This window comes from Hesperophylax consimilis, chromosome 16, assembly GCF_061612785.1.
Source record: "Hesperophylax consimilis isolate HC1 chromosome 16, BYU_Hcon_1.0, whole genome shotgun sequence".
Taxonomy (NCBI): Eukaryota; Metazoa; Arthropoda; class Insecta; order Trichoptera; family Limnephilidae; genus Hesperophylax; species Hesperophylax consimilis.
The window spans coordinates 15,894,633-15,908,858 of NC_142851.1; the positions used below are offsets into that span (position 1 = coordinate 15,894,633).

A 14,226-nucleotide genomic window follows, 5' to 3' on the forward strand; every position below is an offset into this window, starting at 1 on the left:
CAGAGAAGGTCTCTCCAAAGTAATGCCCGAAGATTTGAATAGAGGCGTCTCGTTATACCAACCTCGTCCAGATAATTTCTGTTGATAACAGGTCCAGAGAAGGTCCCACCAAAGCGATGATCGAAGATTTTAATATAGGCGTGTCGTAATACCCACCAATGAGATACCTGCAGATTTTAATATAGGCGTCTCGTAATACTAACCTATTCCAGATAATTCCTGTTGACAACAGGTCCAGAGAAGGTCTCTCCAAAGTAATGCTCGAAGATTTGAATAGAGGCGTCTCGTAATACCAACCTCTTCCAGATAATTCCTGTTGATAACAGGTCCAGAGAAGGTCCCACCAAAGCGATGCCCGAAGACGACGATTAGAATAGAGACAACTCTCAACCCGTTCAGAATCCTCAACTCTACCGTCTTCTCCGCCTGACCCAACTTCTTTACACTGGTGAAGAGAGAGAAGGTGGTCACCATGCGAGGAACTTCACAGTCTGTATGAAATATTAAAAGTTTAGACTGTGCTGGTGCAATTGGAGCTGTTCGCTTCGACTTGTGAGTGAAGGCTACGATACTACCTAACACCTATCACAGCCACCTTGAAGTTTTAAGGCGCGTCGTGACCGAACATCAACAAACAGAGATATGTTAACGATGCTATTAATTACATCAGATCCAATAATAAATAGTTTTAGAGAGGTTCCAAGAAAACAAATCGAGCTCACTTCCCTCTGAAGTGTTAAATTTACTTATTCCACCCAATTCTGAGTCAAGAACATAATGTTTGCGATCTGGTGACTCCTCTGAACATAACTCAGATAGCATCTAGTTTCAATAAGCATTATGTAAGGCGAAATAGGTAGACTTGACCTGAAATTTGGCATTTTTGAGGCCAGTTTTAGACGTATGGACACTTTTCTAGAAAAAAAACACAAATCGATTTTGAAAGATCGTTATTTTATCTAGTAAAGCAAGATGTTAAATTTTGAAAAATAATATTATTTTCATATCATAATAAAGTGTTACCGTTGGACGTTGCGCAGATTTGTTGCATTGTCAAAGGTGAATTTGTATTATACAACAAATATTTCAAATCATATAATAATACAGTATACACAATCAATAAATTATCTATCATAAATATGTATAAGAATTTCGTTTTTATTTCAAATAAAATTACTAATAAATAAATCCGAACACGCGTTTTATGACGAAAATCCCTCAATTTGACTATTTATTTATGGTCTTACAAATTGGTATAGTTCAGATTTTTTTACAAAAATAATTTACCAAGACATTATTGAAACATTAGAAATAATTTATGACCAAAAAATATATTCTTAAAGTATATAATAGTAATTAATTTCGATTCGCGTTTGTGCATTTTTATTAACTCGGCACAAGACATAATATTGTCATTCTCCGCCGCGACCGGGCGGCAAGCGGACGTGTAGTTCACGCCGGTCTAGTTAATAACATTTTAAAGAAATTCCTCGCTTAAAAATGGGGAGGAAAATACCCTTGGAACAAAGTTTTATTAGAAAACACAAATTACGACATCAAAAACGTACGTGGGAAATATATTTTCAAAAAAAACAAAGGTTAGTGATATTTAATTATCCGTGTACATTGTACGTACTTATATGCTACAGGGTCGTTCGAAAGAATCAGTCAGAATAAGCACATATTTTTTATAACATTTTTCGATAATTTTGTGTTGTTTAATTTCCAGGGCAAAGAATCAACTACGGACTATCAGGAGTTTATGTCTGTCATCTATGTTTCATGTATCAATGTTAAAACTTATGCCAAAGTACGTGAAACTGTTTGTGATTGGTGATCAAAAAGTGCCATAAACCAAATAAATTTTGATTCGTGATGTGCGATTCAAATCATTTTATTGTTCATAATTTCTATTTTACTGTCCAATTCACTATTATATTGGTATAATTCAACATATTTAATAGTTTTTGTGTTACTTTTTGTCAGTTTCATAATGTCATATTGTGAATTGAGCTTCTTGTTTTAGGAAAAAAGACGAGGTTATTTTTGACATACTAACCTATGATTTTTCAATCGAAATTTACCTCGTGAATTTAATAACATTTCGAAAATTATACGAGTCAGGTCGCTCCGTTAACCATGAAAGCGATACAATATTATGCAATCGCATAACTACATATGTAGGTAGGTACCGTAGAAAATATTTGGAAATAAAACCTAGTTTTAATATATATATACTACTTCAGTTGTAAGGAATAAACCCTCTTTTCAATGTCATGCATATCAAATCAAGTAACACTTTAAAGATAAGTACTAGAAATAAAACTTACCATTAATACCTTTCGGACAAACGAATAAATATGTAAAACAAAAGATTTTTACTCACTTTTGGAAAACCTATGCAAAATAAATTTAAAAAATTCAAATTAAACAAATATTTGAAATTTTTTCATATCTACCATGTCAACGCACTGCATTTGTATTTATTTATGCTTACGCTCTCCAACGTACAATTTACAAATATGTATGTAACTACTTATTAGGAAGAAAGCTACAACCGAGAATTTAACAACAATAATTGTTATTTCATCGGAACCATGGTGTAGTTTTCGTCAGCCGCGCGGCTGTACTGCTTGCAGGTGAATGAATTCGGTATTTCTGTCTCGTTCTAAAAAAACGTCCGATCGCGAGACCGTCTTTTAACGAAATTTGAATTCTCGTTCGCTGGTTAAGACGCCTTAAGCACTTTCTCACAAATCTATTGATCCTGTACTCTGTCTTAAAAAAATTAAAGTAGTTTATGTGCAGTTAATTTTCCTCTCCGCAAATGACTCAGATAGCACTTTATTAGATAAGTAATATTTTTTGTTTCGTTACTGTTCTTGTATAACTTTTCATATTATTATTTTATTTTCTGACTGTACTTTCTGCAACTAATGCTTGTTTTTATTAAGTTCTGTTGCTTAATATGATTAAACTTGTTTTCTAAGATTAGTAATAATGTTTTTTTAAATTATTTTTTAGCTATTTTTTTATCATTTACTTATGCTTTCGCAATTGTTTCGTGATTTGTAAGTATTATATTTTCTGACTGTGCTTTTACCTATTTATTATTCTCAAAATACACATATTTTTTACTGCTTAAATTTGTTTTCTTTAAAAACCTCAAATACGGTATTAATATTGAATAAATTATTTAAAAGATTTTTTTTCCGATTTTTTTTTTTAGGAAAAAATAATTAAATTAATCACTTTCAACCCAAATTTTCAATACATTCAGATTAAATACTCCCCATAAGAGGATTCCAAACACTTTATAATTATAAAAGAGTTTTTTCCGTCTAGCTTGTATGAAACGAAACACTGTGCGTCGTTTGGCTCAGGACCGGCCCTGATAACATGTACATGTACATTCTGACTGTTCTTCATGTTAGCTCTCACTTCAGAAAACGTCTGTAAACTTGAGTGGCAAGTGGTTCATTCATCTGTCCCCTCTGACAGATTTCAGCCTGAGTCTGAATCTTCAATGTACTGTAAATGAATATTAATTATCAAAGATAAAATTCTCGTTGTCATCAACTTGGATCAGACGGTATGGAAGAAATAATACCATAGGACGACCAAAGGTATTGTTACAAAGCAGCCCAAAATCTTTTTTGTATTTAAAGGTATAAAATTATTCAAAGATCTTCCAACGAACAGAAATAAATTACAAAATTATCAATAAAAAACTTTAAATACTTTTTAAAACAGCCAGCCGAATTTATTGCGTAGTAGCAAAATAATTGCGTAGTATGCATAATATTTTTAAATGTATGCTCTACTTTCTTGAAATATGATTTGTTTTTGGGGTATTATGCCGTGTTGCGCTACCTCCTTTTTTAGCCAACGTTTCGGACAGCATTGCAGTGTCCATCATCAGGGCAGATGTGTAAATTGATAATTTAATATAATTTATTTTAATTTAAAAAAAAATCACTTTTGAACTCATGCTAAAAGTAAAGTGCCAATATTTTAACCGTTCAGTTTTTCAACACTTTTTTTCAGTTTGTAATGTTTTATGTGTATTTCAAATGCGCTAAATACATTTTATTTTTTAATTTAAAACTAACCACATGTTTACTTAATTTTTCACTCCAATCATAGTTAAATTGAGAGAACTCGATGTTTCGAAAACAGATTCGATTAGCTTGGGGAATTTGTAAGAATATTTTAACTTTATCTCGTTCATATGAAGTTCGTTTATTTTTAGGATTTTATTAATGGCATTCAGTATAAATATTTGAGGCAAACTGAAAAGAATTATTAGTTCTCCTAACGTCAAAAAGTTACGTAATTCCGCATGATAGAAAAAAATATAAAAACACTTTTATAAAATATGGAAGCCCGGTCATATATGACCCTAAAATGCTGGAGGGCTTAAGATTTTGAATAAATATATTTTTTGGTTCTTACCTTTATTATTATTCAGTCGTCGGATATACCAATGGTACCAAGTCGCTACGATCACGGCTGCTACGTTTAATCCCATCGTGATGCTGAAATTTCAATTATTTATAATTATTATTATAATAACCACTCGTTCCACATAAACATTTTGTACATTTTGATATAATATTTGAAATGCGAACTTTTGAAGTTATAGTGGGGAAAAACCAGAGATGTTCTTTATTTCAAACAAATCCAATTCAAATGGAAATGCAAAATGCAAAATAGGTATTTTCCATTTTGCATTTTAAATGCTTTTCTAAAAACCATTTTGCATTTTGCATTTTAAATGCTTTTCTCAATGCATTTTCCATTTTAAATGCTTTTTTGCAACATTCTTCCTACTATCTCCACTCATCTTTTTTTCATAAGTCCCAAATATCAGTCGGTCCTCAACCTCGCTATGAGAGATAATTTACATTTGTCAAGTTGCTACCTGGTAGAAGCCCTGGCAATTGAGTGATACCATTACAAAAAATACTAATTATTATTTTTTGGTACTAATATTTAAGACAAGATCTTTTATGCATAGCACAAAGGGTAACAATTATTTTATAAGCAATAATTATTAGCCTGAAACACTCATCCACATTGAAAAATCTCCTGATAAAAGATACATGACACCAACTACAATAAAGCCAAACCAAAATAAAGTTGGTTGTTTCAGGTGAAAAAATGTAACAAGCAGTAATTGTTGAATGAAACACTAGTATATATTGAATTATTTCGCGGACAAGAGATAAGCCGCCATAGCTCAGTGGTCAGAGCTGTCGACCGGAAATCGAAAGGACACGGGTTCAAGTCCCGTTGGCGTCATGTATCTTTTATCAGGAGATTTTTCAATGTGGATGAGTGTTTCAGGCTAATAATTATTGCTTATAAAATAATTGTTATTAAAAATACTGATTCAAATACTGAACATGGGGCCATGACGCTGTAATATTAAATGTTAGATGGCAGTTTCTCTGTTTTTACGTTGGCAACATTAGTCCCGCGCAAATTTTTTGTGGTTTCATAATTAGTAGTCGTGGTGTTTTTGGATTTACCATCATGTAATATGTTTGTTCTACATTGATGTCCATTATTAAATGACAAAATTGTTTAAAAATTCTATAATTATTTTGATTGTTTGACCTGAGAAACCATTTTGCATTTTCAATGCATTTTGAAAATAGTTATTTTGCATTTTGCATTTGAAATGCTTTTCTAAAAACCATTTTGCATTTTGCATTTTCAAATGGAAAAGTTTTGACCCATTTCCATTTTGCATTTCAAATGGTTTTGGGTACCCATTTTGCACATCTCTGGGAAAAACATAGCTTGGGATCTGACTGAAGAATTAGGTCAGTATGTTTTTTAAACTGATGATAATGATATCACCAGATAAGAAGACATAAATGATAAAAGACTAGACGCAGCACGACGCCGCACTTCCTGCCTTCGAAATCTAAGTGACTGGTACGAGTGAAGTTCCGCAGCGTTGTTCCGGGCTGCTGCATCCGAGAGAGCACCACAAGATGAAGATAAAAAGAACAAGAAGAATCAACTGAAATACTGGCAAATAATATTCATGTATTATTGCTCAAAGAGCACAGTGTTTCTTGTTTAACCAATAATATACATGTAACCTAGAAACTACCACAGATATTTTGTTTTATTTTTTTCTTCATTTTAAATGTACATAACAGACGTAGGGTTAAGATTAAAAAATTACAAACAGTTATAACAAAATATATTTTTTAATTTGTACAACTTCATTTTAATTTTAAGTTTTTCTTTTATATATTCTAATTATAAAAAACATTTTATTTATAAACAAGTTCTGTTGTAATTATTATTACGCGTGACGGCCTTTTCGCCTTATGATGGCATCATCACACATTTATAATGAAAATCATTCAATAATAATAATTTTGTTATATCTGCCTTTACTTATGCAGACTTCGGGTGTTGGGAACTCTTTAAATTAGTAAAAAGTTCTTAATATAATTTCGTTTATTTACGTTTCGTTTGCGTTTATTTACGGTCTGGTTAAACTACATTAGGGTAGGTAATTCTCTGCGCCCCAGAAGCTTGCTCTCTGATAATATAATCTCGCAAGTACCTGTTACACCCTAGCGACATCTGACGGAATCTGGTGTAAGCTTTATGTTTACCGCCATCTATCAATTAACACTCAATCTAATTACCATACATCACAGATTTATAATGAATTGATTTCATTTTTATTATTCGTGCCCTTATTGATTTACGAGTAAATTGTTTGAAATTTTTAATGGTTAACAATTACCCTTAAAAAAATCTAAATAACAACGAATAATTACCAACAGTGTAGAAAAATATGTAAACATAAAACAATAAGTGAGTAATACAACAAACAATAAGTAAAGTAAAGTTATAACAAAAGATTCAAGAAGATTAGTGATCTGGGGGCTATCGCTAAATATTTCCGGAATCTCATCACTTCAGTGAATGTTATTATTTCAGTAGACACATTCGCGCAAGTGGTTGGGAGAAGGTTAAGTTGTTTTTTTGGAAAGGAATGCATAAAGTGTCGGGGGTTCTTAGTAGACGGTGATTGCTATTGATTTTGATTGTGGCCAAGAGGGAATATTCTACGTGGTTATTTATAATTTAAAAATAATTTATGATTACTTACAAAAAGCCAGTGGCTACATAAGTAACTTCGACAGGGTCATCAGGCTTCTGGCATCCCCATGGCATTACGAGCGCTTGGACTTCATGCCTGACATCAGATGATCCATTGGCCGCTCCAGGAGCTGCCAGGGTCCGTTTGCTGGTGTCAGCTATCCTCACCGACTCGTTGTGGAAGTGATCCTGCAGCATGCCCGACAGCTCAGGAGGCTGGCAGCTGGCTGGAGTACAGATGCCCCACAAGGCGATGTTACGGCTTACTAGCGCGAAGTTATGGGGCCTCTGAAAGAATTAAAAAATTCTATCTTTTAAAAATCTAATTTTTACGCACAATTTATTTTCCCAACGGATTTTTTTTCAATAAAGGTTTAAAATTGCTTTGGGTAATAGGGGAAGAAGGAAATTATTGATATTAACATTAATTTTCACGTACATACGATGCGATGGTCAAAACGTATTAATATCCACGAGAGGAAATGGTAGCATAGTTATTGGTCACAGAGACATGAATTATTGTGATACATTCTTGATTTTTTTTGTAATTAAGTGAATAGTGTGCCTTGCAGACAAAACACAATTGTAGGAAGATCTGATACAATTGTGCCATTTAGCAATATTTAATTCAAGCATGTATCAAAATAATTCACGTCCTGTTACCAGGATAATCATTTTTTTCAATTTTGAGGTGGGTTTGGGTACCGTCGCCCCGTGACGTGCCAGATCGAGAGAGGCTGGTTTGTGGAGACACTTTGACCTTTCCAAATGGTCTCTCAACCCATCGTCTTGCGCTGCAGTGGGAGGGATATATTAATATGTCCGTCACTCCTTGACACGATGATCCCTAGATTCCTACCCAACCCTCATACCCTTTACCTTCCCAGAACTTCCTCTTCCCCCTTTCCTTAAAAAAGACCCTCCAAACACTATAATGACATAGGCCTTGAGGGAAATTATTTTCCTCAGGGCCTCCTGTGTGGGGTTAAAGTAAAAATTAAAATAAATTTCTTGGTAGTCAAGGTTTCAAAAAAAAATCAATATTCGAAAACTTAAAAAAATTACCCATAGAGGTGCTCTACCTCTGACACCATTCTTGGGATAGCTGATGTACTGTACACCTACGCCAGTGACATCGACTGTAAAATGCCGGTTTCCTCTCGGGGGTACCTTGGGTAAGGATTTGCAATGAAACACAACTTCGCGAATGTCGTCGGACAACTGGTTGGGCCAGTTGTTTGTGTATTTATTGGGTTAAAATACAGTTTCTACACGTGTTAATGGGGATCAATTATTCTTATATATAAACAGAAATATTATAAGGCGTCATAGCGCCGAGAATTAATTACTAAGGTCCCACAGTTTTGTCAGTAATTCATCCTTGAAATGGCGATATGACACGTGTAAGGTGATTTAAAATCTTATCAATACGGCTCATTGTGCGAAATAAGCCTCAAAGGATTCGGCATCGTAAAATGTGTGATATCATAATATTCATTTTCTTAATTATTTTATAATTATTAGGTACATCCACCTGCTGTCCGGTACAGCTGTATTAGTTCATAGTATATTTCCAGATTTAACGACTTTTCAAAAGCAGCGAATTTCCATCGGCGCCTGCTTACAGACAATCTTTACAACACCTTTCCACAGTAGCCCAAAATCATTAACAAAAGTCTTACATAAAGCTTATTGTAGGCGCTATCCAGTGGCGTAACTTCGGTCGGGTACTGCGTCAGGGGCACCGGTTTAACGTACGTCATGACCAAGCAGTACTGCCTGGGAACCCCCCGGCTCCCATCGGGGGGCCGGACCTCCCCCAAGCACTCATCCCAGTTGCCGAAGTGGTACTGGCTGCCCTCAAACACACCACCTGGGGTCCTGGAGCTGGAGTCCCACACTGTAAAATAGTATATTTTTCAAGGGATAAACCATTAAAATACTAATTTCGGTTATGATTCCTGTTTGAACTCAAAAATTTTTTAAGGGTTGCTTTTAAAATTCAGATAGTACTTACCTATAATATAATATTTTAACAGATTTTTTTTATTGGAACTGATTGATACCGTCTTCTACAACGAAATTTCATATATTTTACAAATGTATCATAATGATTAGAGCATTATATTCGTGACAGCATGTCAGCTCAAGTGACCAGCTCAGGCACGGGATTCATCGAAGCCATACTCAAGTTAGCCTCACAGAACCTCAGAGATGTGCAAAATGGGTACCCAAAACCATTTGAAATGCAAAATGGAAATGGGTCAAAACTTTTCCATTTGAAAATGCAAAATGCAAAATGGTTTTTAGAAAAGCATTTCAAATGCAAAATGCAAAATACCTATTTTCAAAATGCATTGAAAATGCAAAATGGTTTCTCAGGTCAAACAATTAAAATAATTATAGAATTTTTAAACAATTTTGTCATTTAATAATGGACATCAATGTAGAACAAACATATTACATGATGGTAAATCCAAAAACACCACGACTTCGGATTATGAAACCACAAAAAATTTGCGCGGTAATAATGTTGCCAACGTATAAATATAGAAACTGTTATCTAACATTTAATATTACATCATGGCCCCATGTTCAGTATTTGAATCAGTATTTTTTGTAATGGTATCACTCAATTGCCAGGGCTCCTACCAGGGAGCAACTTGACAAATTTAAATTATCTCTCATAGCGAGGTTGAGGACCGACTGATATTTGGGGCTTATGAAAAAAATATGAGTGGAGATAGTAGGAAGAATGTTGCAAAAAAGCATTTAAAATGGAAAATGCATTGAGAAAAGCATTTAAAATGCAAAATGCAAAATGGTTTTTACAAAAGCATTTAAAATGCAAAATGGAAAATACCCATTTTGCATTTTGCATTTCCATTTGAAATGGATTTATTTGAAATAAAGAACATCTCTGCAGAACCTATACAGTGCCATAGGCACTGGTCTGGTCTGGAGCCCCAAAATTCCTGAAAAAAACCCTTGACTCTGTGCAGAAACGGGCGGTCCGTTCGATAGATCCCCCTATCTTAACAAGCTGCACTTAAGAGCACAGGCGTCAGGTAGGTATGCTAGCCTTGTCTACCGGTATTAAAATGGAATATGCTCCGAGGAACTAGCGTCATATATTTTTAGAAATTAGCCTCGAAATATCTACGTTTGTAAATTACTGTAATGTGTTTGTAAATTCAATAAAAAATAAATATAATATAATATATAATAAGAATATGTGTATGTATGTATATAATATTCTTCACTAGCAACAAAATTTGTAATTATATTTTCATTCAAGGTTCACTTGCAGCACTTTGATATATTTCTCTAAATACTATGTAAAAATATAATGAATATATATATGTATTCATAAAACTTTATTACATACATCTCTTTCCAGCACGACTACTTGCGTTTTTTAATCTAATTAGTACATTCACCTATTCTCTGTAGAAATGCTAATAATTTTTTTAGCATTGTAATCCAAAAAAGGGGAACAATATTCTACCCCTTCAATTTTGGACACAGGCATTTTAATGAAGACATTAAAAACTACATCTATTCCGCTTACTAATGGGCGTGTTTTAGATTTTGTGCAACTAAGAAACTTCCATTTAGCTACATTAAGCGTTGGTTATCAGTTGTGTAGGGTTTGAAACACGTTTAATAGTAAGGCCCAAACTCTTAATTTGTATTGTTTTACTTTTATTCAAAACTAGCAGTACCCCGCCACGTGTTGCTGTGGCTCAGTCTATTTGTGCAGACAGAGAAACAACCTCTAATAGTAGACATGAAATATTTAAGAGTAGACATAAAATATTTAAGAGTAGACATAAAATATTACTTTTATTGCTAGCTTGTGGTTTGTGTAAGGTAAAATTATTTTTTCACTTCAGTGAAAAATATTATGACAAAAAAAATAATTTCATATTGATTAACAAACGTCGATTCTGAACATATAAGTTTTATTTTATTATGCAGCATTTATAAATCCTTATTTAAAAATGAATAAAACGCCCTGTTTGGTTGGCACGACTGAATCTGTTCATTCTGACGTCATCACATCACATTTCATTCTGGTTTTGTATCAATTTTTTTTATTTATGAGTTTTGTTTTCATAATATATACTTTACTTCTGACCAATTGTAACTTCATTAGGTGACTTATATATACTCGTATACATATATTTTTGTTTCAAAGAAAGACAAACATTCCCGGGTTACAAATAACCTGACAATAATTTAATATCTCCCACTACCACCACAGGATATAAGATATTATCACGAGAAAATCAATAACCAACCACCGAAATTATGATAATGTATTATAAATATTGTTATTATTCTTGGAGATAAGATTAAAAACTCGTACATCATTTTATTACTTTTGGCTTACTGTTTACAATATAAAATTAAGTAAGTTAATTTTTTATTAGATATTTGTGTATCTAACCTCAAAAACACGCTGTTCTGGTATATATTTAAGAATTACTTAAAAAAATATTTCCGGAAAAAAAAATGTTATGTGAATACCAAGCAAGAGTTTCAAATGCTCCCAACCGTCTGGAGCCAGTGAGACTATGGCATCCCCAATTGTTGTGAGGCCGAAAGTGGTGGAAGGGAAAGGAGATGGGAAAGTGGAAGGTGGGGAAATACCTGGCTATTCAGATCTGAGCAACGTTTTAATTCTGAATGGTGGTCTTACACCAGGGCGATACTGAGAGTATCTTCCACTCTGGCACACTGTAGAAATACCACTTTATACTAAACTTAAAATTTATTTTAATGCACAAATAAATTAAACAAAAATATTGTCACATTGGATAACCAATACCACTGCCATAAGCTACCCCGAGTGGTTCGCTACGTATGGTGACTTAGCAGGGGTGCCTGGGTTTATGGGGTGAGGTTTGTCTAGGTTTTGGAGGCAGATGCGTTTGCTCACCTACTGCGTGGAGGGTCGGATCGGTTGAGACTATTTAAGGGAGAACTTTTGACCTCTCCAGCCGGACTATCATTCTACCCATCGCCTTGGGAGGGATGGTTTTATACGTCCGTCAATCCTGGACCCAGTGACTCCAGATTCCTACCCACCCCTATGAATATACCTTTGATGATACCTATTTCCTCAGAGCTTTCTCTACTTCCTGTTCGACCGGTCGGTGGCCGAGTTGACATCGCGTTTGGGTCCCACCCAGGCGTAGTGTGTTCAATTCCTCGGCTGGCTAAGTCCTCCATCACAACACAAGCAACATTTTCAGCTTTCTGTGGTGGTAGTAGGAGATTTTCAAATATTGTCAGGTTATTCGTATACCCGGGAACCTTTTTTTTTTTTAAATAAATAAAATAAAATTCCTTTCCCTAAAAAGACCGTTTACACAGCATCGCCAAAGATGGCATAGGCCCTATGGATTTTTTTCCTCAGGGCCTCCTGTGTGGAGCTAATGTAAAAAAGAGTAACTAAACGAAAAAAAGTTTCACCTACTGCGGAAATGGCTATATTTTGTATATATAATTTGTCCAATTCAATAACAATAGTGTCGAGATGCTGACATTTAACAATGTGTCCTTCAATTAAGAGCGGTTTAATTAATAAATATAAAAGGCTCGATACTGAGTGATAACATTTATCTAATTACTAAATTTACCCTATCGAAAATAAAAGTAAGCTACTTGTGAATTGTGACGTCAAACAAAAACTATTCTCAAGACCAGAAAAATCAAAACATTGAATATTATTTTAACAATTAAAACTAAATATAATAGTAAAAAAACCCGCTATTTGAGATAGATAATATAATATATTGATAAAAAAATGTTTTGAAAAATGGACTGGAGTTCCTTATTATTCCTCTAATAATTATACTATTTTTTTCATTTAACGGCAATATAATTTAATGTAAAAATGATACAATATTAAGTAAAAAAATATATAAAGTGATGTTGTTTGTTCTCAGTCCTCCTCACTAGGTATTCCTGTTCCGAGGCGGACTGTAGTTTGTTGTATTTGTGTTGGTCATGATTTAATCATCTTCTAATTTGTTGGTTCCCACAATAATATAAAATTAAGATGTGACATTACGATGGTACTTTTTACATACGAGTAGGTACCTACTTACTGGTTCATTATGGTGCTGCCACACGCAAAGCTCACATCAACAGATAATATAAAGCACAATAGCGCTCGCCATACAATCCCATACAGACCCGACACACGTAAAAAGATAACGCGCTATAAGTGTGGTTCTGAACTTCGCTAACCGAATTTATTTTACGTAACCGCTCCCGACGCGATATTTGAAAAGTTATGCGTCCCCCTCTCCGCCGTAAAAAGGAGAGGGGGTCATTTTAATTACGGAGCTACCAACTAAGTTCCGTGTTCCCTTTGACAGCCATGACATAAGCAGCCTAATAATGCATTTCTTATTTATTATGTTAGCTCATATCGTCATGTGTGCTAGTAAATTTAGAAACATAAAAAAAACTTTATTTGGCAAACATACTTAACATATATTTAAAATATAAATATAATCAATATTTGAATTTGAAGTAAACAAATTTTCGCCCTTTCAAAATTAATCATATTTTTAACTCAGTATGTTTATATGGTAATATCATTCGGTTTTTTGATAAAGTTGGACGGCCTGATACCTACATTGAGAAGCTTCTAGTTTGTTCGTATGTTGATTGTTTTCAATTGTTTTCCTGGATAATCTGGTTTGCTCTCGTCAGCTCTCGTGCTCTCTTCTCGTTCCCTGCCCTGGTGTTGGTCCTTGCCGCCTTTGCCTTCGACATTTTTGGAAATCGACGTGAGCTTATTTTACAATAATTTATTATATGTCGCTTTCGTCGATCGGCGTGCGAACTGCGAATTTCCTGATTCGACGGAGAGGTTATGTCATGTTATGTGAAAATGCGCTATTTATGCGCAGATTGTTTAAAATCTAAAAAGTTTATAAATAGCATTTATAATTATATAGTTGGCGGCATCATCATCTGAGGATGAGCTGTCCAACAGATCCAGCAATAGGCGACAAGTATCATCCATTTCGAAAACGTGCTCAAGCTGTCAGTAAGTAAAGTTGTCAC

General features: G+C 34.1%; 1 protein-coding gene across 1 annotated transcript in view; it reads right to left on the reverse strand.

Annotated features, from left to right (window-relative positions):
* Window positions 1-14,226, reverse strand: part of LOC149416789 (nose resistant to fluoxetine protein 6-like) — a 31,121-nt gene that overhangs the window by 6,505 nt on the left and 10,390 nt on the right. The window contains exons 2-5 of the mRNA XM_089641324.1: window positions 8,820-9,037; window positions 7,148-7,425; window positions 4,456-4,538; window positions 294-491 (exon numbers count right to left, since the gene is read on the reverse strand). Of these exons, the coding sequence (XP_089497450.1) occupies window positions 294-491; window positions 4,456-4,538; window positions 7,148-7,425; window positions 8,820-9,037 (777 nt within the window). The remainder of the gene's footprint in view (window positions 1-293; window positions 492-4,455; window positions 4,539-7,147; window positions 7,426-8,819; window positions 9,038-14,226) is intronic.